Raw genomic sequence first — 27,045 nt, 5'->3', positions numbered from 1 at the left:
TTGCATACCATAACACCCATGACAGGATCTTGCAGAGGTTGTAGTACAGTGGTGGATTTCAGGTTCATCAGAGTTCATCTCACCAACTGCATGCAATAAACAAAAACATGTGTACAGATGGAAAGCCATGGGTACAGAAGTTTCAGAGATGTGTTGACCCATAACTCCACCCAGCAGCACTAAGTAATGAAGTAATGATTGCAGTGTTGTCAACAACAGCCTAAAATCACAATAAAGAGATCCCTCAGGTGGGTAAACACTGTTATTGCATCCTGATGAAACTGGAGCATCTGTTGGGTAAAAGGATTTTACATACTAAAACTCACTGGGTCAAAATTGGGTACTCAATATAGCACTGACACAATATTGCGTTTAATTTACCCAGTACACATGGGAAGCATTGGATCACCAATCAAACCAAAGATAATGGATTGTTTTGATCCAGTGTTGGGTGTCTTTTTTATATTTCTATCGGGTTATTCACCCACATATGTAAATGTTGCCGATAATAATGTAATCTTAATTAAATTATAATTAAATCTTAATAATTCTGTTTGGTCATAAATTAAACCAAAAAAGTTTTTGACACAGTGTGTTATTTTTTTACTTTTCCTTTGAGCTATTCACCAAAACCAATATATGGCTATTTTGACCCAGTGTTTGTGTTATTTTCTTTAATTTCTACTAATTAATTTATTTTCCTTATATAATAACCTTAAAGGTTCTATATATAACTTTCAGAAAACCCTTGTTAATAATGATACCTTTGGCTGTTAAGTGAACTGCAGTATCCTGTTGCTCGCGCTCGCACTCTGTATGGGCGAGCGAGCATCATCATGGGCGTCAGCCAAAAGTTCGGCCACGAGACTGAACACTGAAATGAACACTGAATGCTGCAAAATAAATTACAGTCATATTTAGAATAATGTTACTATCTGTAATGTTCTGTAGTGTTGCACACTGTGGCTGCTGTAGGAGAGCTGAAGAAAAGGTACTCGGGAGTGTGCATAAACGTCACATCCTTTGGATTTTCCCAGAAAAACCGACCTGAGTACTTTGCATGGAAATCAGTCCACAGGCTGTTATAGGCAACCGAGAAAGTCGGGGAAGGTTACATTTTTTAAGTGTACTTACAACCTGTTCACACATTGGCAATAAAAAGCTATTAATACATGTCAAAAACTACAGATAGTACCTTTAAATGTCCACTGCAGCAGCTGTTTGTTTTGAGAAATTTTCTCAAATGAGAACTGCTTTTCAAGAAACATCATAAACCACATGTACCCTTTAGATTTTGGATGAGATGAAATTTACGGTTTCTTAAACTTAAAAAAATGTAAGTTTACAAAAAATATAAAACGGGATAAACTTTGTAAAATAATGACAAGAAATTATACCTCATTGTGAAACATTATTTTGGCCCTTAACTATCTTACGACTTTTCTCACAGCGTGAGACAAAGAGGACCCACTGTTAATCCAGTCTTTCACTACCTGCATCGAATCAAGACACAAACACACACACACACAGGTACACACACCGACTTCACTGAAATCAAATGTGTCAGTGAGGGTTAGAATTCCTTTGGAATGTGAAGACCACAGTCATACTGTATTTGGATTACTGGGACAAATTATCCTCAGAAAATGACAGTAAACGGTTCAGTTCTTCAGCATAACAATATCACTGATTGTATTAGAGGGTATACTCCCATTCTGAAGAATGATATATCATAAATATTTTATGGTTCAAATAGATTTTTCAAAAGACTGCCATCTTTATCTAATTCTATTGGTGTGTGTGTGTGTGTGTGTGTGTGTGTGTGTGAGAGAGAGAGAGACTTTCTGCTTGTGTGCAAATGAAAGGATATCATGTTCGCACACAACGGTACTTTTCTTCAGCTCAACTCAAATAAAACTGAAATCCTTGTTATTGGGCCCCAACACATCACTAAACAAATACTGCCATCTACTGGTAACCTGTCACAACATATCAAGCCTGTTGCACGAAATCTTGGTGTCCTGTTTGATAGCAATTTATGTTTTGAGCAACATATCACTAAGCTTGTCCAATCATGCTTCTATCACCTCAGAAATATTGCAAAAATACGATCTATTTTAAATCTTAGTGATGCAGAAACTGTTGTGCATGCTTTTATCTCCTCACGCCTTGATTATTGTAACAGCCTGTTCACTTGTCTTAATCAAAAGCTCTGACACGACTGCAGACTGTACAAAACTCAGCTGCTAGGCTGTTAACCAGGACCAAGAAGTATGACCACATAACACCTGTTTTAGCCTCTTTACACTGGCTCCCTGTTGGTTTTAGGATTGATTTTAAGATCTTGTTGATTACTTTTAAGGCTCTTCATGGCCTGGCCCCAGATTATATTTTAGACCTTGTAATCCCTTATGAACCTTCACGTAGTTTGAGATCTTCGGGCAGGGGTCTCCTGTCTGTTCCTGAGTCCAGGTTAAAAACTAAGGGGGACAGAGCTTTTGCTATCAGAGCCCCGAGGCTCTGGAACAACTTGCCCGAAGAAATTAGATTGTCTGAGTCAGTGTCTTTGTTTAAATCTCGTCTCAAAACACATTTTTATCTGAAAGCATATCCTGATTTTACGTGAACTGGCTGTTTATTTTATTGCTTTTCTGTATTTCATGTGTTTTATTTCTTTATATTTCGTCATTCACTGTGTTATTTTATTTTTCTTGTTGTGAAGCACTTTGTACTTTGTTTTGATAAGTGCTCTATAAATAAAGTTTTATTATTTATTATTATTATTATTATTATTATAGCTTGTGTGCACACGTAAATCCATCCATTCATTGAACCATCTGTCATTATTTGGAAACGTTTTATTTATTCAGCTATTTATTTCCAGTTACAAAGTATAGGTATCGACAGTGAAACCACAAACAGCTTTCCATTTTTTGTAACATACAACACACACACAAACATCAATATGTGCACTCCATGCAGGATCATTCAAACACAAGCACAGAAGGAGCCACAAAGAGACAGACCAATAATCAGTAAAAACATGTAACTTAATACAATACATTTCACAGGAAAAATCAAGTTTAGACTGTTTGGAACATAAGAGAGTTATCGGGGTAAACAAGAGGAAAACATAAGGAAAAGGGAAAATAAAGAAGATACAGACTTCAGCTCTGCAACAATTACTCAGACAAACAGAAAGAATTGATGTGTTTTTCTATTTTTGCATACCATAGTATCAAAATTTATTTGACAATACTACAGTATACCTATGCTGAAAAAAGAACCTAGAGATAACCAGGACACTGATTACATGAAAGGAAGTGTAGCTCAGCTAAACAAAGGTGGTCAAGGAAATACATATTAAAAGGGCAGTCCATACATTTTTACATGAAGTTCAATTTGCTCATCATAAAGATAAGTACTCAGCCTGAGAAAACAGTTGTATAATGTCTTGACTGTGGAGAAGCTTTTGAACATCTGAGAAAATAAACCTGATGATGTCATCAAAGACAATCAAGCTGCATTATGGGAGGTGTAGTATCCGGGTGTTTAAGGGACTAAAAGTAAGGATATTCTGCTGCTCAAATCTGTCTCTTGTGAGTCCCCCAACTTTATGGAAATGCAATACTAAATTGCTGGAGTACCCCTTTAATATATTAATAGGTGAGTAATTTAACTAGTAAGTCAGTCAGCGAGCACAAACATTTAGCTGCACTGTGTATAGGTTTGTATAAATTTGAATGTGTTGCAAGCACACATAATGTGTTGGTTTACATTTCTATGGTATGTATTCAATACAATATAAAGCGCATATAAAAAGATCCCAAAATGAAATACTACTAAATGAATGATGGTGTGAAACCAAAGCACATTAAAGATTACTATTCAAGTTAAAGGTCATTTTATAAAACCTACAGTTGTTTGGTTTCAAATGAAAGAATACTCGTCCTATGCAGATGATGGTGTATAGATATGTGTGTGTCTGTGTGTGTGTGTGTGTGTGTGTGTGTGTGTGTTTAGCGGATGGGAGCCTTTAGAGCAGCATCCACCTCCTCCTCTGTCAGCAGTGTGTGCCACTGGGCCACTGGACGCCTGGGATTGGCCAACATGTCTGACCAGTGGCGCAGCCCGACGCCTGAGGCGCCGTAGCCGATCCAGCACTTGCCGATGGGGTCGTTGCTGCCCAGCTTGTCGTAGTCGTACACAGTAATCAGCACCTGGACTTTCTGTAAGTGGAAACAGCAGAGGAGGAGAAGCTATAGGTAGAACAGATTCTTCTGTATTTATATATTTCAATTAGATTCAATTCAGATTCAATTAAATATCAATTGTATCTGGACTGTCTGAAAAACTACAAAGGATCTTTAGACAGCATGATGTTCTTGTCTTCTTTAAACCAGGCAACACTTTAAGACAGAAACTCGTTCACCCTAAGGACAAGTTACCCACACAGAAACAGAGCAATGTTGTCTACTCCAGTCAGTGCAGTGAGGAAAACTGCAAAGAACGGTACATAGGCGAGACCAAACAGCCGCTTCACAAAAGACTTTATCAGCACAGACGACACGCTAACTCAGGGTTACAGAGCGCCGTGCATTTGCATCTAAAAGCTACAAGCCACACATTTTAAGACAGCGAGGTGAAGATTCTAAGTAGAGAGAAGAGTTGGTTTGAACGGGGCGTCAAGGAAGCCATTTTTGTGAAAAAAGAGAACCCCTCTTTGAACAGAAATGGTGGTCTGAGATTTAATCTGCCCAAAGTCTATCAGAGTGTATTATCACCTTGGTCACGCCAATCACATGCTAATCAGGTACTTAACAGTGATGAAGTAGATGCAGCCAGAAAACAATAGGCCTGATTACTGATTACTGGGCCATCTTGGAAACTATTAGGTCAGTTTCAGGTGAAACTAGCTATCAACAGATACTCAGGCAGATTCCTTCCTGAGGGCAGGGCTTATGTAACACAGAGTAGCTTAAATTTCTAGTTCCCGTCCAATTTTTTCACAATTGAGAATGACTTCCAGATGGGAGCCGAAACGTCTTGATTCTGAAAACAGTGTCCAGATGACTACGACTGAAACCTTTTCTACGATATTTCAATTAGGCTGATAGGTACAAGTATATTGTTCTTCCGAGCTGGTGGAATGTGTTCCTTGTGCTGTTTTTCTGGCTGAACAAGCAGTTAAGCAAGAATTCAGTTGAAGGAAAGTGGAGACAGTCTTTGATATTGTTTTGGAGGTTTTGAGGCTTTTGAATCAAAGGTCACACATCTCTCAGCAACTAACTTCAATATACCCTTCAACAAGGCATTCAACTCCAAAATGTTGAAGGGGAGCAGCATTGGCTTACAGTAGTAGATGCTTAAAGGGGTGCTCCACTGATTTTACATCTAGAGGTAAGTTTACACGTCAGGAGAAATACTACTCAGTCTGTGAAAACAGTTGTATAATATCTTATGAATATGTGTGTAAGTAATGGACAAACAATGATTTTACCTGATGATGGTAGTAGAAGAAAAATTATGGGAACATTTCATCTTGAGAAGGACACATGACACATTGGTACAGACATGTACGTGTCTATACCAAATTTCATTACAATCCATAGTTGTCAAGACATTTAACTAAAAGCCAAAAAGATCAGCTTGGGGGTGGCGCTACAGGAAAAGTCAGGGGATCACCAAAGTCAATAGGATTCATCCTCTGGGGACCATGAATCTCTGTACAATATTTCATCAGTTGTTGAGATATTTCAGTCTGGACCAATGCAGTGGACCAACTGACCAACACTGCCATTCCTAGAGTCATGCCGCTTGCGTGGCTAATGATGCAGCCATAAAAAAATGGCATCTTGAGTTGAAATATTTTACTCAATGGAAGCTGAATACAGCTTTAATGATTAGTTAAACAAGTAGATGTCAAAGTAATAAAAAAAAAGTTATATTCAACTCCCTTCTGTAAATGTCTGAAAAAGGAAGTGGTCAAACTGAAAAGTGTACAAACCTGGATCTGGGAGAAGGGGATCTCAAAGCTAAAGCTCTCATTGAAGTAAGGATTCAGAGTGTTTTGTTTGACTGACGTCTTCTTCTTCTTCAGTCGCTTCCCGTTGTGCTGCAGCACCACCTTAACAAAAGGATCTGAGAAACAGACATGATATCAGACAGTGGATCAGAAGAGCCTGCAGGAAAACCGTAACTGCCATCCATTACCAATCTCAGTCTTTAGTATAAGCATGCATGCAAGTGTGTATGTTCACCTGACAGTCCTCCGACATCCATCTTCTTCAGGTTCTTGGCTTCCATGATGTTAACTGTTAGCTTACCGGCCGTGGGGACGTAACGAAGGGAAATACAGATGTCACCCAGCTTCTCTTGCTGTCAGGGACAAAACATATGCATGGACAAGTTGTCATATTGTACAGTGCTTTGGTTGCTTTAAATGTTGGTAATGACTGATGATTCATTATATGTTTCAGTGGACGTATAAAAAAAAATCATGTACCTCCTCTTTCTCTCCTCCAACCAGATCCTTCCATTCGTGTATTGGCTGTCCGAGATCTATACTGTTCATGGGGATCTTGATCTCACCGATGACATCATGTTTACCAAAACGGTCAAAGTCAAATACCTGCAGCACCAGGGTCTGACCACCCAACTCACTATATGGTATCTGGAGAGGGATAGTATTTAAAAAAAAAAAAAGGTTAACTCTAAAGCGCTTTAGACACTTTGGGGAAAATCTGATGTTCATGCTGAATAGTTTTAAATGTTACCAATAATATGATAAAACATGGTCTCCATTATCAATGTACAGACCTTAAAGGTGAAGGTCTCATTGAAGACGGGACACAGGTTCTTGCGCTGGACTTTGGTCTCAAACTTCTTCTTCTTGTCCGGCAGCATGTAGACTTTGACATAGGGATCTGAGGTCCCACCTAAGTCCATGGCTGCGAGGTCCTGAGCCTGGAGGATGCCGACTATCAGCTGGAGAAGGAGGGGGGGATAAGTTTAACTGTAGGGTCCCAAATCCTGAAATGGAGCTACCTTTTCAGAATAAAGGGCATCTGCTTAGCTGAGTCCTTCTATTTGCTGGGCTCATTCATTCTTTAAGTGTTTGGAAGGTTGCATATTGGTGTGCATCTTGCAAAATACTATGTGCAGATGTGTGTACCTGGTTATCAGTAAAGTTATAGTCCAGTGTGTACTCCAGTTTTCCAAAGTTCTCCTTATCTTCCTCTTCCTTCCCGTCCTCTCCCTCCTGGAAGACACACAACATGGTTAGCAGTTATCAGACAATGTTATTGAGCTCATGCATTTTTTTATTCAATCTCCTGTGATATGCTGCAGTCACTGCAAAGCACTGTGATTATATAATATATTCAGTTCAAAAGGAGTCAACATTAACCATCCAGAGAAAGCCTGGTTTATAAAGGTACCCTGTGGAGTTTTTGACCACTAGTAGCACTATGGAGCAATTTATTTTTGAGTTGGCCCCCATTTTGTTTGTCAAAATGTCAATAGGTTTTCATCAAAATGTTCCAAAATTGGTTTCCATGTTTGAGCATGGAAATGTATTCAGCACGTTTGTCAGGCATCAAGGATGTACACAATTCATTTTGGTGAGTAACACTGAATGTGAATATTACTTTTGTTTGTTTACAAGAAAACTCCACAGGGTTACTTCAAGGTTCTACTGTGATTTTCCCCATAATAGCCCCCTTTGAAGATCATACTATCAGTAATCACAAACAAGCATTAGGCCTATAAGCAGAGATAAGAAGATAAGGATTATTATATCTTTTTTGTTTGGCAACAAGTACAGTTTTAACTTAATTATTTCCACATTGATGTTTGTTACCATAAGCTTCTCCAAGCTGTGGCCAATACAAGGGAACAGCAGCTGTGACTCTGTCATCCCTTTTGACAGTTTAAGCTGTTAATTCATCCATTACTAGTCTCAACCTGGATAAATGCCAAACAGCTGTGGACAGTGAATCAGTGATTGCAATCTGATACAAAACAGTGCAGCTCTTGCTGCTGCTAACTCCATCTGTTGGCCTGTGGAGAGTGTAGTCAGCCATGTTCTTCTTCTGATACACAGTTGCATATTTTGACCTAAGGAATAGTTCAACATTTTGAGAAATATGCTTATTCGCTTTCTTGCGAAAGTTAAATGACAAATTTATGGATTCAGCTACATATCTACCATACAGACATGAGCGTGGAATCAGTCATGAATTGTCCTACTAGACAGGAGAGGACACTGGACCTGCTGTATGCTAACGTTAAGGATGCATACAGCTCTTCTCCCCCCCGCATCTACACCCACCTGGACATGGTGAGGATCATGTTTTTTGACTTCTCCAGTGCTTTCAACACCATCCAGCCTGCCCTGCTGGCAGCGATGCAGGTGGGTGCCCCCTCGTGTCCTGGATTGTTGGCTACCTGACTTGCAGACCACAGCATGTGCGTCTGCGGCACTGTGTGTTGGACAGCGTGGTCAGCAACGCTGGGGCCCCACAGGAGACTGTCCTCTCTCCCTTCCTCTTCACCATCTACACCACGGACTTCAGCTACCACACAGAGTCCTGCCACCTTCAGAAGTTTTCTGATGACTCTGCTGTGGTGGGATGTATCAGCGGTGGTGATGAGTCTGAGTACAGGGCCGTGGTGGGGAACTTTGTCTCATGGTGTGAGCAGAACCATCTGCAGCTCAATGCGACAAAGTCTAAGGAGCTGGTTGTAGACCTACGAAGGGCCAAGGCACCAGTGACCTCAGTTTCCATCCAGGGGGTCAGTGTGGACATTGTGGAGGATTACAAGTACCTGAGAGTACACTTAGACAATAAACTGGACTGGGCCAAGAACACTCAGGCTGTTTACAGGAAGGGCCAGAGCCGCCTCTATTTCCTGAGGAGGCTGAGGTCCTTGAACATCTGCCGGACAATGCTGAGGATGTTTTATGAGTCTGTGGTGGCCAGTGCTATCCTGTATGCTGTTGCATTCTGGGGCAGCAGGTTGAGGGTAACGGGCTCAACAAACTGATCCGTAAGGCCAGTGACATTGTGGGGGTGGAGCTGGACTCTCTGTCGGTGGTGTCAGAGAGGAGGATGCTGGCCAAACTACATACCATCTTGGACAGTGTTTCCCACCCGCTCCATGACGTGCTGGTCAAACAAAGGAGCACCTTCAGTCAAAGACTCATCCCCCCAAAATGCACCACAGAGCGCCACAGGAAGTCATTCCTGCCTGTAGCCATCAAACTCTTTAACTCCTCCCTCTAAGTGTCAGTCTATATGACCTTAAGTCACTAAACTGGACATTGGATCATTAACATCACTGCAATACTTGAGATAATGCACTGCAATATTCTCTGTTTATTACTGCTGTGCAATAAACCCTGTTTTCAGTTTAAAATGTATTGATATTTATTCATACTTCTATGACTGTCTCCACCGTCTCTCAATCATCTTAATAAGCTACACTTAGCTTAACTTGACAGTACTCATTATTGCACTATTACTTATTACTTATATTATTACATTGTATTATTTTATCGTACATACTTATCAACCTCTAAAACCACTTTGGTACTTACACTTATTTTAGCTTGTATACTTATATCCACTTTGTTCTTAATTTATCTTACCTGTATTATAGTGTATTATATTCTGATTTGCTTAGTACTTCTATTCCTGTGTGCATTGACGTGATAGTGAGCAGCTGTAACAAAAGAGTTTCCCCTCAGGGATCAATAAAGTATTTCTGATTTCTGATTCAGATTCTGTCATCTAACTCTCGGAAAGAAAGCAAACAAACAATGAACTATAGTCCTTGTACCCACAATGTTTTTATTCAGTTTACTCAGTCAAACTTTAAATCAATTACTTTCAACTTCAACTGCTGACGTTTAGACCAAGAAAACCATATCAACTCTGCTACAACTCTGTGTAGTAGAATCTTTTGACAAAATTCTTCTATAACCACATTGGTAGCAGAATTACCATGTGACAACTCAGGACTACATGGGACAGAACCCCTCTACCCCATCTTTTCTCACCTTCTTCTCGTCTCCATCCTCTCCATCCTTGTCCTTCCTCCTGCGCCCTCGTCCTCCCTTCCTCTCACGGACTTTCTTGGGCTTCTTGGCCTTGTTGCAGCACTTCTTGTAGATGCAGAATCCCATACAGGCGACAAGGGCAAGGACCACAACCACAATGGCTCCTACGGCCCACATAGGCACTGGATAAAGGAGGGAGAAAGGCAGGTTGGTGCTGTGTGTTTTGATAGGAAACAGCGGTGACACTGCCTGAGTGGGGGGTTTCATTCCTACTGAGGTGAGCTGGACTTGTGAGCCATTTTGGAAAAGCACTTTCTAAACAGTGAAAGTTTGGTGTCATGTAAAAACCTTCCATGGTTCTAAATAAGTCTGAAGTTGTCTTAGCCATGCTAGCGTCGTGGCTATATGGATGGCAATGCTGGTGTGTCTATTGGTTGGCCACCACTTTGGTCCAGACCACTGTACTTTGTGTTTAGTGCTACTTATCAAATGTTGAAAATACACGCTAACACGCTAAACTAAAATTCCTGAAAAGTTCAGTGGGGGTACAAGGTTTTTACGGTACAGTGTGAGAATATGCCTTTAAAAATGGAGGTGATGTAGCCTGAAGGCCATGGTAAATTCCAATGCAAGACAGAAGTATATTTACTTAAAAAGTCAAATTTATGACTTATGAGTTATTTTTATCATTTTTCTTAGCAAAAGTGGACTTCCGTACATTTGGCAAAGGAGCCTAAACAAAGATTTGTTTATGCTGCTGAATGGTGTTCCTCCATAATACTTCCGTAATACTACACTCCTCTACAGTAACTACAGTTGAACCTCAACTGTCAATACAGAGCAGTTTTTTGCCACCTGTAGAAGACTTGACACGCATCTTTCTTTAAAACAGAAAAAAACAAAGGTACAAAACAAGAGATGGACTTACACTTGAGCTTATGATCTTGAAGAGCAGAGCAGAGTGGTCACATGAAGAAATTAAGGTGGACAGAATATAGAAATGAAACAGATGAAAATTGAAAATGAGATGGCAAGATGGTTAGATAATGGCATGATGTGAAAATATAAGAAAAATGTAGGTAAATATACGGTATGTTTACTCATTGTTGAGTCATGTCTACTTCCACTGTGATCTATAAGCTACCCCGTTTGGCATCAAGGGGAAGAAAAAGTGTATGTGTGCATCTGTGTGCGTGTGCTCACTTGGCAGGTGCGTGAGCTCATTGAAGAACTTGTTCTTCATGCTGGTGAACTGGTGGTTGGAGTGGTGCGAGGGGTGTGATTGAGGCTCCCTCTCCCTTTCTTCCTCCTCGGCCGCCCTGCGGAGCCGCGCCCCCGCCATGCTGACCAATCGCATCGTTACTCTGTGGAATCAAAGGATAGCAGACAACAAACAATCAGCGACTTCATAATCTCCAAATCAACTTTGGAGACATTACACCCACCACAAAACACTGAACCCCTGGGGCTAACAACACATTCATTCTCTCTTCAGATGTGTTTCATTCTGTTTGACCTTTCACCTGGCTTTAATCTCTTTAATCCTCTCTCACTTGCTTCACTCTCCTGCCTCTCACCATTTATTCACTCTTTAGTTTCAAGCATCTCACAAAGACTAACAAATTATCCTCATCGACAAGTGCTTTAATTTTATTGAGGTTTTGCTGAAAAAGAAGTAGAATAATGGTGTGAATAAAATAAATAAATTCCAGTGGTGAAGGAAGTACTCACATCCTTTACTTTAGTTAAAGTGGCAATACCACAATGTAAAAATACTCCATTAAATATAAGTCTTGCATTCGAAATTTAATGTGTAAGCAGCGTTTAATGTTGTCTACTAGTTGGGTAGTTTAATCTATAACAGCGTATCGTATTTGGTTAGCTAATCATATATTTTTTGTATGAAAACAGGGTAACGTAACTATAGCTGAGTAGAAGTATAATGTAGCATAAAATGGAATTACTAAAGTAAAGTGCCTTTAGATACAGTACTTAAGTAAATACTCTGGCATACATTAGCATACTCTAGCCTACTTATGCAGAAGTGTCAGGAGAAAGTAATTCCATATGTTTCGGACTATAACCATTTTAAAAACACGATTAAATTCCATTATTCAAAAAAAATATGTTTTTTGTGCTAATGCTGCATTCAGGTCATATCGTTTAAACTGTAATTACGAGCAGCCCAGTGGGAAAAAGCATTCACGTCAGCCTCTGACTAAGTCCGAGTCGAAGATATCAGGAATTTCTGACAACGACGATATCCCCCACTACAAAGAACTACAAACATGTCAGCAGACTGTTGGCAGAATGGTTGCAAATGCACCACCTCTGGCAGTTACATCAAAATAAAATCCAATATTAACACTAATACAATTCAGCTAACGTTTTATAGGAGCTTTACACTGTTTGTTTAAATCTAGTTTCACTTGGTAACGATGTGCATCCCTACTTCCCATGTTGCTTCTTTCTCCTCTTTCCCTCCTTTACCTTTCCTCCCTCCCTGCTTCTTTTCTATTCTTGGCAGTGTGTCAAGAAAAAGTAAAACTCATCTCTGCAGCTCATTGCTTGCACAAAATAATACCTCTGACTTTGTGACAGCAAGGCTGGTGGATACACACACACACACACACACACACACACACACACATACCCTCATACATTTTATTGGTTCTCATGGACCAGTTTCACAGCAGACATTTTGACATAGTAGGAAAAGCACAGGTGTTACCAGTAACATTAAAGCTGGTTGTGTTATATTCAAGTGTCCCTGTAAGCCATGACAGTGTGACAGTGAGCCAGCATGCACACTACCAGGACCCTGAAACTGACGCAGCTAAATGGAATTCAACCATCAGTAATTTTATTATTTACACCTGTGCTTCTGCTACTGTGACGTGTCAGAATGTCTTCTGTGAAAAAGGCCTATTGAGTACATTATCCTAATACATAGAGAATCTAAACAAAATGGAAAATAAAATTATTAAAATGATTAACTCCTGCTTTGTTTTCCAAACCCCATGTTCAAAGAGTCTATATCAGTTTTACCCTTTAATGAGGTATACTGTGAAGTGACCTCAGTAAGATATCAGGCTTATATAAAAAGGTTGGTTTACCTTCTGCCAAATCCCTGCCTGTGGCCCTGGATAGAAGAAATAAAATAAGAAAAAAGAATTCAGTTTCTGGTAATCATGCCATTCTATTAAGGACTTTTGTGACCTGTAAAGAGTTCAACCTGTCAGTTGTGCACTCATATGCACACTGACAGTTAAACACACATACATAGGCCCCACCCACGGTAGATATCCCTCTGTCACTGCACAGCGATGTAACAAGATTAATTGCCAAAGGTAATCCAAAAATCCCTCGGCTTAAACAAATTAAGGACAGTTTGCCTCTCTGGGTCTCCTCCCCTTTCTCCGCCCATCCCACCATCATCTCTCCTTCACTCCTCCCCCCTGTTGTCTCCCTCTGTCTGTCATGTATCCTTCCTCCAAACAGCTGAAATAGAGACATACACACAGATGTACATACACATCATAATTTTCCATAATGAGATCTGATTTGGGTGGCAAGTTACATTAACCATTTTATCTCCCTGGATTGCATAAGCAGAGGATTAGAGAGGGAGACCTTAGTGTGTGTGTGTGTGTGTGTGTGTGTGTGTGTGTGTGTGTGTGTAAAGATAAATAGATACTGTAGATAGATAGATAGATAGATAGATAGATAGATAGATAGATAGATAGATAGATAGATAGATAGATAGATAGATAGATAGATAGATAGATAGATAGATAGATAGATAGATAGATAGATAGATAGATCTGTTAATACACCACCTTGACCTCCAACTGCATGAAAAGCCTTAAAGCAACAGCTCAACATTGTGGGAAATACGCTTATTCACTTTCTGGTGGAGAGTTAGATGAGAAGACTGCTACCACTCTCCTGTCTGTACAGTAACATGAAGCTATCGACAGCAGCCGGTTAGCTTAGCTTAGCACAAAGGCTGGAAACAAGGGGAAACAGCTAGCGTGGCTCTGTCAAAAAGTAACAAAATCAAACAAAACAGTAACAACATTTCTTGGGCACGCACAGTAACTTCCTGGAGTCTTTCCTAGTTGCCTGGCAATTGCTCAGAGCCAAGAAATAGTCTGACACTGTCCACATTGTCGTATACTACCTACATGTTGATTAGTGAGCTTTGGAGGTGCTGTTGGGCAGATTGTGTTTCCTTCGGACAGAGTTAGGCTAGCTGTTTCCCCCTGTTTCTAGTTTTTATGTTAAGCTAATCTAACCGCTAGCCGCTGCTAGCTATAGCTTCATACATAAATGGAGAGACATGAGAGTGGAATTGATCTTCTCATCTAACTCTCGAATTTGAATTTGCAATACTGAAATCCACTGATTTAATTGACATACTTTTTATGCTACATACTATGATGCCATATCATGAAGATATATGACAGATGAAAGCTAAGTTTAGTGTTTTACTCTCCACTACATCCCTGATGGTTAGGGTTTGACTGATAAGGGATTTTTTTTTCAATTAAGCAGTATTTTGTGTCTTTATGCAATATTGTTGAAGAAAAATAGCATTTACACTTTTTTCTTGCAAATCCCACTCTGTGCATTGCCAAATAAAATATTGTTCAATCTGATCATTTTCATGGCCAATGATTAGTATTCACTGCCGTCCACCCAGAACTGTCTGAGTGCAATTTTTATTTAGTCACTAAAACTCTCAAGTGAAACACACATTAGCCGTGAGATAAGGAGCAGTCAATTAATACAATTAACTGAATTAAAATAGCAAAGACATGCATATTTCATGGCAGGTTTTACAAAATGGTTTACAAAAATCTCAATCATATATAAGAGGTAAATGAAATTGTATGTCCAATATCAGTCTAAGCCTACTGGTGGTACTGTAAGTACTTTAGATAAAAGCAACCACTGAATTCGGTGTCATTCTGCTGTTTCTACCAGCACCCCAAAATCAGGATGATGACCACAGATGTTATCTGGGTCACAGCAGATTTAGGCTGGACTGCTGCCAAAAACTTACATCAGTGATTCAGACACTTGGTCAGGTTGATACAGGAATACGTTTCTCTGTCCAGAGATTGCAGGATAGTGAAATCATGCAAAAATTGGAAGACTGAAATTTTGTTTGAGACAAACAATAGCAAAAACTGGTTTGAAGCTAAATTAGAAGGATTTTAGGTTGTATAAAGAAAATATATAAAGTGAATAACAACTGATGCCACAGACAAAAAGGTCTATAGAAGTCTTGTCGACAGAGACATGGTTTGTCAAAATAAGACAACAGCCTTTTATCTTAACATACTGTAGGAAAGAACATTGTCTGGCATATTAAACAGAACTTACATCATGAACAATAAAATGTGAGTCAACCACCCACGCTTGTAATGTAATGGCACAAAGCACTGCAAAAAAAGGTTCTGTATGAAAATTACACACTAATCACCACATCGTATAAAAAAAGATACAGAAAACTGCACAGATCCGTGAGGGAGGCAATAGACAAAAGAAAGACATTAAAAAATGACAGTCAGTGTGTGCTTTTCGGCATATTGTTGATGCTGGATGTTCACTTTTGACCACTGGGGACAATTTACAGTATAGTGAGGCAAATCTAAGCTCAAAGGTCCACTTACTGAAAATTCAAAGCTTTCAGCCGCATGTCTGAGTCTTTATCTAGTATAGGCTATCACTTATCTACTGTAGAGTGCAAAACCAAAATGTCATTCCTGAAAGATCAAGAGACCACTGACAGCCATGGTTATGTGTTCACTCTGAAGACTGCTGCTTGTAGTTTTTCTAGGGGCTCTATTTTTAGCCATGCTAGCGGAGGCATTTTGGTTTGTCCACGACTTTGGTCCAAACTGAAATATCTCAGACATTTTGTAAAAAGTCATGGTCCCCAGATGATGAATCCTGACTTTAGTGCACGCTAACACTTTAAACTAAGATGGTGAACATGATAAACATTATACCTGCTAAAAATCAGCATGTTAGAATTGTCATTGTAAGCAACAATGTCATGCTAGCATTAGCATTTAGCTCAAAGCACCACTGCATGGCTTTAGACTCTTGCTCTTCCCATATTGTCTATAGTGGGAAATGAGCTTTACTGTGACCACAAGGGTAGAATACAAGATTTCTCACAGGTTTATTATCTTAATCAGGCAGAAATGAGATTTTCTGGTCTATTTTTAAGATCAGAGTGAGTTCAACACTAGAAAAGCTGGTACGGCACCCCCCTCATATCGGCTGCTGGTGTAGGTAATGTTTTATGCAAAATGCCAAAAAATCACTGGTTCCAGCTTCTCAAATGTGAATATTGGCTGCTTTTCTTGGTCTTCTATGATAGTAATCTGAATATCTCTGGGTTTTGGACTGCTGGTTGGGCAAAAAATAACATTAATATGTCAAATTGGGCTTTGGGAAGTTGTGATTGCAATTTTTCACTATTTTCTGACATTTCATGGACCAAGTGATACTGCATGTGTGATTTACTAAATCAAGTGTTGAAATATGAAGCATAAATGTATATAAGTCCTCATGTCACCCCCAATATTTCAGCCACTGTAGTTTAGGCTAAATCTTAACCAGATCTTGCATTGTTTTGCCTGGTCTGATCTCCATGCAGACAGATTGGACAGCCGGTAGTGGGATTTTGTCAGTCTAAAAGTTCACGGCTCCGAACAGAACCCACATTAGGCTTCTGACACTCTGCCCGGCTATTGTAGGTGTTTACATGCACACCTTAGTAACTAAAATATCAAACGCCAAGCCGTTATAGTTTTAGCAGTGTGGCAGAGAAAGAACCAATACAGCAATCACAATAAGGTTATTTTTTTCTTCTTGGGGTAGAAACATAGTAAACCCAAACAGCTTTAGGGTCAATATTAATTGCAGCAATATTGCTGTGAGAATTTACATTGTTGCCTGAATTGCAACATCTAAATGCAGAAGGTCTGAGAGAAACAATTTTCTACATAAGAAAGGTTGAAAACGGCATGAATTAAAAGGACATGTTTTGTTTTTTCTCCAACTGATTTTATTCCTTCCTCTTTTTAAATGTATTTGAAGATTTTGACTGTGGTTTTAATTATCTGCTCTTTTCTTTTTTAATTTGTAAAGCACAGTGAGCTGCATTTTCTCTATGAAAGGTGCTTTATAAATAAAGTTTATCATTATAATTATTATTATTATCACTATTGTTAATTGTGAACTTCTTTCACCAAGATAACACTAATTTGACCATTGTAGTAGGTAAAAAAAATGTTGGGAAATGCATTTATTCGCTTTCTTGCCGAGAGTTTATTGATACAACTCTCATGTTTGTATGGTAAATACAGTATGTAGCTGGAACCAGCAGTCGGTTAGCTTAGCTTAGCACAAAGACTGGAAACAGGGGGAAACAGCTAGCCTGGGTCTGTCAAAAAGATAACAAAATCCACCTAGCAGCACCTCTAAAGCTCACTAATAACACATTACATCTCATACAAAAACAGAATTGTAAAAATTTGCCATTTTAAGGTGGGTTATGTGTTGGACTATTTCTTGGCTCTGAGCACTTGCGAGGAGACTAGCGAAGACTCCAGGAAATTACTGTCCTGGGCCAAGGAATTCTGTTACCGTTTTGATTGATTTTGTTACCTTTGGACAGAGCCAGGCTTGTTTCCCGTTTCCACTCTTTATGCTAAGCTAAGCTAACCAGCTGGTGGCAGTAGTTACATACTTACGTGCAGACATGAGAAGTTGTAACGGTCTTCTCATATAACTCTCGGTAAGAAAGTGAATATGCATATTTCCCAAAATGTCAAGCTTAAGCTGCCATTTCTTTGCAGAAGATCTGAGAAACTAATTTCTACATTAGAAAGGTTGACATGGATTAAAAGGATAACGTGGTTTTATTTGAGTTCCCACGTATTCATTTTGAACTTCTTTTTGTGAGATAATTTAAGCATCATATTATTGTACCATTCATTCTTGATGTTTCTATAAACACATCTGTGCCTGTGATTCTCAATTGGATTTTATAATCCCCATACCTGGCAATATCATTTGACCTGTGGTGACCGGTGTAACTGCATGCTGCTTGTACAATATTCTTCATAAATTTAGGACAAGATCACTGCACGAATAATTCTACTGTTTGCTGTAAATCTGCAGCATTGTACAAAAAGCCACAAGAAGCTGCATTACAGTCGCCTGTGAGCAAGGTGCAAACAACCGTCCTGTGTCCAGTCAAGCTCATCCTGCTCGTCCTCCCATCATCAAGCTACAGGATTTAAAGGTTATAATACCGGATACAATGTCAGAAACTTCATATGGGCTGTCGAGGTAAACATCGGTATTGTGGAGGTGTATTGCGGGTGATTGCACGTGGACCCAGACTCTGCAAATAGATGTGCATTAGCCTCCCATAATCCATTTAAACTAATCTTTCCCAGTTTTGGAAAACATCCTCCACTGTGCGTAAAAAGGAAATGTTTCTCTCATGCAGGAACTTTCCCACTGAAATGCATTCGTCAAAACACAAAGAATGCCATAAGAATGAGCATTAAAGTATAAAACTTAACATTAACCTTATGCCATACCATGCTCCCAGTGACTATAGCTGCTTTTTAACAGATTTACAGCACGACTGAAATACATGGGGAAATAAACTGTAGCTGAAATTAGTCATTAATGGATTTACGGAAACTGTTTATCAGGAATAAGCCATTTTAAAACACCAATTTGGCTATAGTAACAAATGAACTAATAACTAACTCTAACATAAACTATAATACAAAGCAAAAACAGCATATAACTCACCGTATTAGTGTCGGTCCCTGTAGGTTATTTGGAATGTATTTTTTATTTTTCTTTGCATCCAAATGTACTCCAGACAAATCCACCACCACTGACTGATGAGACGTCCTTGCACACAACGCCCTCTCCCCCCTCCCCCCTCCCCCTCCCCCTTCTGTGTTAATCTCCACAATATCCCTCACTGCCAACTACTTACTGTCCACCTCCTCTGCAAAAAAGTCCATCTTTAAGAGCCAATTCGTCTAACACTGTGACTTTAAATCGTATTTCTGTCCAGATCTTTTGAGACATTTTTACTATATTCTGGTACAACGAATTTTGTCAGATACGTGTCACTCTGTAGAATAATGAATTAAATACAAATCAGGGAGACTTGCGTTGCAGTAGGTGGACATATTTTACCCCACTTGTGAATTATCAGATTTGCAAACTCAACAGCTACTAGTCTAAATGATATGTTGAGGTGTCCATATTTCACAGTGCACCAGCTCAGTCTCAGTGTCTCCCAGTGAAACATTGGAGGGACGCTGGTTTGTGTCTTATTTAAAATACAAATAGGGATGAAATTAGACTATTTAGTGGTTACAATTATTGCATTTATATTCCGGAAATAAGCTCAATTAAAGAGTGCATGAGTCGAAAACGATCTCTTCTGTGATTGGAGCTCGTAGAAGTTGGTTGTAGCTGCAGGGGACGGCTGTGGCTCAGGGGGTAGAGCGGGACGTCCACTGATCACAGGGCTGGCGGTTCGATCCTCCTGTCTACATGTCGAAGTATCCTTGGGCAGGACACTGAACCCCAAATTGCTCCCAATGGTTGGCCAGCACCCTGCATGGTAGCTTTCTTCCATCTGTGTCTGAGTGTGTGCGTAAATGAGCGGCAACAACCTTGTAAAGCGCTTTGGATAGAAGCCCTATATAAATGTAGCCATTTTTCAGCACCCTGGACAGCAACCAACCCAACAGAGCTGTCAGTCATAGGGAAGCTTCCCCCCGAAACACTGGTTTTGATTTGAGTAAAGGTCACGACCCCTGACAAATGGGACTTGGCCAGCACTGACTGAGGGGATACAATTAAGTATCTCTGGCTGACTTACAAAAAATAGTGATTCATTATGCACTCAGTCGTAGAAAAGGTTTCAGTCGTAGTCATCTGGACACTGTTTTCAGAATCAAGAGGTTTCGGCTCCCATCCGAAAGTCATTCTCAATTGTGAAAATGGTCTGAGAACTCAGAAAGGGCAGGGCCTAAGCAACACAGAGTAGCTTAGATTTCTGAGTTCTCAGACCATTTTCACAATTGAGAATGACTTCCGGATGGGAGCCGAAACGTCTTGATTCTGAAAACAGTGTCCAGATGACTACGACTGAAACCTTTTCTACGATGGAACATTCCTGGAGGAATGAGGGACTACACCGTCTTGTTTTGAAGAATTATACACTCAGTTTATGAAGGGTTACACTTGCTGATATACACTCAGTGTCTAGTAGGTCTTTCAAGGTAAAACCTCTTCAATCATTTAATAATTTTGAGAATTTTTGCCTCGATTTTTATACTCATGTTTTACTTTTTAAACTGTTTAAAAAAACTAAACATGCAGATTCACATGGTCTTTCCTGAAACATGTCTATAACACCAAATGTACCAAATTTTCGGTTGATGGTGGGTGGAAGGAAGGTTGAAGCGACTCTGAGTTACGTCTTCACAGTGCAGTACTGAGCATCTCCAGCAGATGGCCATGGTGCTTTACAATACCAATCTAAAACAACCCAACTAATGTCTCCAAAAGCTGTCCAGATGTTTCCACACCACTGACAATATGCTTATGTTATTAAAAATGTTAATTGATTTAATGATTATTGTTCTATTATTAGTATCATCAGAACACGGTCTAAGAATAGAGGGTGCCGTACGCAGGTTGTAAAGCCCCTTGAGGCAAATTTATGATATGGGGCTGTGTAAATAAAATCGCTGATCGTGAACATTGTGTCTCCATTGTACAGTGGTGGAAAGTAGTACATTCACTCAGTACTGTACTTTAGTACAATTTTGAGGTACTGTCTTGTTCATACCTGAGTATTTACATTTTATACTGCTTCATATTTGTACATTTGTCCACTACAATTCAGATGCAAATTTCGTACTTTTTACTCCACTCGATATATTTGATAATATGAAATATAATATACAAAATAAATTATATATATTCACCATCCTTTACCAGCTACAACATTCAAGTGATGGACACAATGCATTGATAATTGTAATCTAATATACAAAGATTTGAAGACGTCTTCCACCACTGCCTGTGTCATCCAAAACAGCTTGTGTGTAAAGTTTTTGGTCTGGTCTGTCAAGATGGATCCTAACCAGCTATACAGAACTGCATGCTTGGTGACAATGCAGGCTTATGAAAACCCTGTCATTTAAGTGCTTGATTATGGGCATTACTTTGAGGATATTTGCAGTCCTTTGTATATTTAGTTACGAAAAAAAAAAAAAAGAAAAAGTAGCCTGGGAGGAACACAGGACGCACTTGCACCCCAGAGAAGATGAGCTAGGACAACAAATGAGGACCTCTCCCCACGCTGCTGTTAGGGAAGGAGAACTAGTCTGTCAAGTCCTAGTGACTAAATGGTATCACTCGTGGGTATGAGACTGTAGACATTAATGTGCATTTTAGGGGAGGGATTCATTTTGATGTCATTTTAGCTGATATAACTTCACATATGAAGTCTAGTCAAGAATTCATATGATTGAGTTCTTAATTTTCAATTTCAAATGTGCACCATTCAAACATTACCTACAGCTTTTGAGGTCAATATGACTAGGTCATATAACAGATGCAGATAGTCACCAGAGTCCAGCTCAGAATGTTTATTCAGATTAATAAACAGATCAGAAACAGTCAGTCACAATAGTTCAAAATGTCACAAGGAGGCTTATAGGTAATGAGGACATTACCTGATGAAAATATCCATCCTTACATATAACACTTAACAGCGACACCACCAGAACATACGAGAATTTATCAACTTCATAGTTAAACAGATTAGATATGAAGTCACACTCAGTGAATGAACAGCTGGAGCAGAAAGGTGTGTTTAGTTTAAAGCCTGCGTGTCATTAAGCTTTTCACTCCAGGCTCAATCTTGGGACATGGCGTTTAGCTCTTCTCCCCCAGGGTGTGCTTGTCAAACAGGTACTCCGCCATCTTGTTGTTGTGGGCATCCATGCGGGTGAGGTTGGAAATGTAGTCGCCCAGCTTCTTGATGGCCTCCACCTGCTCGTTCAGGTAGTGGGTCTCCAGGAAGTCACACAGCTGAGGACAGGATGAGAGAACAATTTGTTAAGAAAGTTTACTATACATACTGATGAATCCCACAAGTTTGTTTACCCAGGACCATCCTGGGTAAACACATCCTCTCAGCATTAATCAACTATACAACTTACATGAGGGTCTCCATGTTCAGATGCCAGTTTGTGCAGGTCCAGCAAAGCCTGGTTGACGTTCTTCTCCAGCTGCAGGGCGCACTGCATGGCCTCCAGGCCGCTCCCCCACTCATCACGCTCGGGTTTCTACGCAAGAAAAACAAAGTCAATTATAGCGGACTGAATACTCATTACATTAAGCCTTATGTACACAGAGCACAGTGATATCAGTCACCAGTACTACGTCTACCCATCCCAGTTTATCTGCACTAGACACACGAAAGGTGCGGTGAATCACAACAGGACCAGTTGTTCCATTTGTACTGACCTTGATGTCCTGCAGGAAGATGCGTCCTCCTCTGTTGTTCTGGAAGGACAGCAGCTTCTGAGCATGCTCCCTCTCCTCCTCACTGTTTTCCTTGAAGAAATGGGTGAAGCCTGGAAGGGCCACATCGTCACGGGAGAAGTAAAAAGCCTGTGAGGGACAAGAGGGGAGGAAGGCAGAGAATAAAAACAGTGATTATGAGACATGACCCATCATTATTTGGCACAAAAAAGGTTGTGACAAACAGTAATTATGCAGCCAGGTAGTGGTCAGGCACATGAGTCATGGCTTTCTGTTTAAGAAGACTACATTTTCCAGACAAGCACTGACTGAGAAGACTGAGCGTCAAAGAAAATAAAAACAAAAACAAGCAGCATAAGCATGACACAGCACTTTTTATTCAGTGAGGTGAGTGGGGGCAAAAACACTCCGTATGGCAACCCGCCAGTCAGTGATAAACAGAACGCAGAAACAGCAAGCTACTAATGAAATGCTGCATTATTGCATTAACAGTGATATATACAATTAATTAGCTATTGTACTCAATATTGATCCGCTCAACATTAAGTCTGCTAATGTGGGTTGAGGATAAACTATGTATAACACAGTATGAGCATGTATTTTGCATATGTTAATATGTACTACTAAAAAACTATTTTAAATGTTGTTTCTTACCATAGAAGTGTAGGTGTAAGAGGCAAACAGCTCCATGTTGACCATCCGGTTGATGGCGGCCTCGCAGTCGCGGTGGTAGTTCTGACGCACTTGGGACTCCATTTTGGCTGGCGTTTCTTGAGCTTTTTCTAACAAAACGGTTATAAAAAAATAGAGCTTTACGACGACTTTATCAGTAGTGTTCAAGTAGAAAAGGCTTCTCGTGTCCGGAATGCAGACTGGTTGATACAAAAAGCGGGACGAAGGAAGAAGCTCCGTTCAAACACTGTTGAAGCAAGAACTCCTTTTGGTTTTCCTCCCTGGTGTGAAATGGCAGAAGAGTAGCTCCGTGTATTTATACCCCACGGCAGACCTCGTGACAGACGCAACTCAGACGTAACTCTGCACATTTCCGCCAATCACTGAGCTCAGATAGCACATGACAGTGGCAAAGCTTTGAGGTGCGGGATGAAGTTGCATTTCTTTCTCCTTATTCACGGAAATCCAGGTTTGATGTTGCATTGTTTTTTTTTCTGAACTGCTGACAGCCAGTCGCCTGCAATGACGAGGCACTTTTGCTGTTTCAAGACACAATAAATTGAAATTCAAATACAATTTATGTGTGGAAACGGTGAGTTGTAAAGTTGTCATTTTGCACATATGTAACAGCATAAAAATAAAAACGGTAAAAAAAAAAGAAAAGAAAAACAGAATAGTTGTAGACTATACTTGTAAAAAATCATCTTCTGTTATTGTATATACCACAACACACCTAGCCATATCAAAATAGAAATTGTGTGCAAACTGTGTTATCTCAAAACATATGAACACAAGTACTTCCAACTGCAAATGACTATACAATAATTTGTTTCAATGCAGTCTCTGTTGGGGTTAGAGTGTTCTTTAATGTTCAATTTTATGGAGATTCTACTGAGTGCTGGTCTTGCCTTTTTTCCCCCCCTATAAATGACATAGCACTGGATTGTTGTTTAAGACTCCCTATAAATGTAGGCAGTCTCTAAAACGTGGTTAGTTATATTGTAGTAAACTTTGGGCCTATAGATACTATGCAGTGAACTTATCTTGTAAGTTCACCACGCCATCTAAAACCTGCTGATAACGTGTTTTCAACCAAGGTGGTTTTTATTGCATTACTCAATACCACAGCAGTGTTGCAAGACGCAACTGAGTCTGAAAAGCCGGAAAAGTCCTATCACTGCTGAAACAACATGGGGAACGAGAAATTGCTGAATTTACATTTTTGCGAATAAAGTTTATTTTTAAGAAAAACTTGTGCTACAAAAAGAGTCTCAGCAGTGGCATTGCAACTGCCAGGGTTGTATTTCCCACTGGTGTAACTATACAGTCTTACTAACTTTTTAGATAGGCTTCGGATAAAGGATCCACTATATGGTAAATACATGGAGGGAAAGACATGTGAGCCTTTCAACAACAACAAAAAAACAAAAAAAAACAAAACAACAACATGCATTTCATCTTTGTGTCTGCATGAGTTCCTTCACATTAGAGACTGAACTGAGCATAGGGCTGAATGTGTCTATCTGTATCCGGGCTGTCCTCTGCCTAATGCATGCTGGGATAAGCTCCAGCCCCAAGTGTGCCATAAAATGCTTATGCACTCACAGTAAAGAGGCTTTGGAGTGAAACATCAACTGATACTTGTATACTGATATTTGTTTAATTTGAGAGTCAGATACCTGAAAGGATGGTTTGGATAACTATACTGTAATTTGTCAACAACAGTAAACTGTATAGAACAGACTATAAAATAGTCTCCATGCTCTGTTAATTATTAGCCTCTGTGGCAAACCTAGCCCATCTGGTTCTACAAGGAGTTAAAAAACATACACTGAGATCTGGGTTGAGGTTTGTCCCCATGTAAACTTATATCATGCTTTAGCTTTCCCCTGTCTTTACCTTTAAATGTTAAGTACATTTAAGCACAAGTAGACTCTAATAAACTAACACAGCACTGCGAGCCACTAGTTTTCCACTTGTGCTTTATCAGTCTGGACAAGTGCTTTGGTCAGCACCCGTGCTTCACACAAGGACACTGCTTGTGTTCATTCTATTCTTTGTATCCTACCACTTCCTGATACCTCATTTTCCAACAATTAACTTTAATCTTCCCTGAACTGTTACTTTAATTCTGTTGGTTAAGGCAACTTGTAATGTGACATTTTGTCACACACATTTCACACAATATGTCCGGGCCGCCGTGCGGGATCTGCCACTAAAATGAACACTGAGGCAAGTTTTTTTGGGGGGGTTTTCTGCGGAAAAATGTGACAAAGAGTAAAGAAAACATTCACACACACCTTTCATTTTTACAGATACTGCACTGAAGATGTATTACACACAGTAACAAATGTATTTCAAAAGTTATATGTTCATATCTCAACACATTTGTCCCATTATTGCTAGCATTTAGCATAGCATTCAGGGCTACAAGCTAGTTAACGTCACTGCTACATTCCAGCTGTTTCTGTACAGTTGTTTTTTTTAGATGACTGATAGAATTATGTAACACAAGTGGCACTGGTTTTACACAGGACTTATCAAGACAGGTGTTAATCTTAATGAAAATGTAGTGTGGCTGGTATGGCTGCAGTCCAAAGAGCCACCCTTTCATTTGTAAAGCGACATGCTTTCTGGTTGAATTATTTATGTATTTCCAGGAACACCTTAACCACCTGTTTGGTTGTGTCTTGTTTGCTCTTCTCTTGCAGGCTCATGTAATTAGTAGGCGGGGCCGTCCACCGGGGCTGAATGGGAACACCTGAGCCCGTTGCTCCCAGTCCTCTCTAGTTGCGATTTAATTTATGTTTTTGTAAATTAATCAGGGCATATTTGGTGTCTCTCCCTTTATTTGCCGTGGTCCTGCGAGCCAGTCACGAAAACTTTGCTGTCATCCCGTCTCGCACAATGTGTGCTTACTTAGTTTTAGTTCAATTCAATTCACTTGGGCTTTTTTGGCATGGGAAACAGACTTTAACATTGCCAAAGCATGTGTAAAATAAAAACATACATAAACAGAAGAATTGTGATATTAAAATATATACAGATAAGTAAGCTAGGATAATAATAATAATAATAATAATAATAATAATCTGTAGACTTGCAGTTCAAACACAAAAAGTGAAAACTAAACATTGCAACATTTTTTTTTTATGAGTGTGTGTGTGGGTGTGTGTAGGTCATTCACTGTCCCTCCGGTTGTGGCATGTTGATACATATTGGGCAGCACGATATGTCCTGTCTCCTCCTAGGAGTATTTTTTATGTTGAGAGCTCATTTAGCTCTTTGAAATCTGGGATTACAGAGTTGAACTTGTTAAAGTAAATGTTTATTATTTCATTGAATGTTGTACATTGTAGGAGGAAGTGCATCTCTGTCTCAACCTCACCTGTCGAACAGTGACCACATGTTCTGTTTTCGTTTGGCAGGATTTTTTGTGTCTTCCTTTTTCGATTGCCTGTACCTGGTTAGGATCTGTCTCTGACAGCAGAGAGATATTCTGCCAATTCATAATCTCTTTTTAGGGCCAGATACCATTCTAATCTACTTTGGCTTTTAGTTTCTTCTTTCCAGTGTTCCAGATAGGTTCCTTTACATTGCGTTATAATTTGGTTTACTCTGATTGGTGTTTGGCAAGCAGTGCTGTTGTGAGACTGGTCAGAGTGTGTCTGAGGGGGGCAGTT

General features: G+C 39.7%; 2 protein-coding genes across 5 annotated transcripts; both read right to left on the bottom strand.

Annotated features, from left to right (window-relative positions):
• Window positions 1-2,840: 2,840 nt before the first annotated feature.
• On the bottom strand, window positions 2,841-19,042 carry syt5a (synaptotagmin Va). Of its 3 annotated transcripts, XM_044180283.1 has the most exons (11): window positions 18,917-19,042; window positions 13,180-13,205; window positions 11,267-11,427; window positions 10,992-11,006; window positions 10,064-10,245; window positions 7,175-7,261; window positions 6,820-6,987; window positions 6,506-6,673; window positions 6,261-6,378; window positions 6,008-6,141; window positions 2,841-4,229 (listed from the first exon to the last, which is right to left on the bottom strand). In XM_044180283.1, the coding sequence occupies exons 3-11, from the start codon at window positions 11,418-11,420 to the stop codon at window positions 4,020-4,022; spliced, it is 1,236 nt and encodes a 411-aa protein (XP_044036218.1). In that variant the 5' UTR covers window positions 11,421-11,427; window positions 13,180-13,205; window positions 18,917-19,042; the 3' UTR covers window positions 2,841-4,019. The 3 variants fall into 3 exon arrangements, with proteins under 3 accessions (XP_044036218.1, XP_044036220.1, XP_044036219.1); XM_044180285.1 differs by lacking the exon at window positions 10,992-11,006; XM_044180284.1 differs by lacking the exon at window positions 13,180-13,205 and having other exon boundaries at window positions 18,917-19,025.
• A 2,732-nt stretch (window positions 19,043-21,774) lies between these two features.
• On the bottom strand, window positions 21,775-23,742 carry LOC122868396 (ferritin, middle subunit). 2 transcript variants are annotated; one of them, XM_044180281.1, is made up of 4 exons: window positions 23,345-23,742; window positions 22,673-22,819; window positions 22,366-22,491; window positions 21,775-22,234 (listed from the first exon to the last, which is right to left on the bottom strand). In XM_044180281.1, exons 1-4 carry the CDS (start codon window positions 23,444-23,446, stop codon window positions 22,079-22,081), a joined length of 531 nt encoding a protein of 176 aa, XP_044036216.1. In that variant the 5' UTR covers window positions 23,447-23,742; the 3' UTR covers window positions 21,775-22,078. The 2 variants fall into 2 exon arrangements, with proteins under 2 accessions (XP_044036216.1, XP_044036217.1); XM_044180282.1 differs by having other exon boundaries at window positions 22,366-22,425; window positions 23,345-23,658.
• Between the last annotated feature and the right edge of the window lie 3,303 nt (window positions 23,743-27,045).

This window comes from Siniperca chuatsi, linkage group LG21 (assembly GCF_020085105.1).
Source record: "Siniperca chuatsi isolate FFG_IHB_CAS linkage group LG21, ASM2008510v1, whole genome shotgun sequence".
Classification (NCBI taxonomy): Eukaryota; Metazoa; Chordata; class Actinopteri; order Centrarchiformes; family Sinipercidae; genus Siniperca; species Siniperca chuatsi.
The sequence above is the reverse complement of the archived record's forward strand: the minus strand, read 5'-3'. Positions and strand labels throughout refer to the sequence as shown.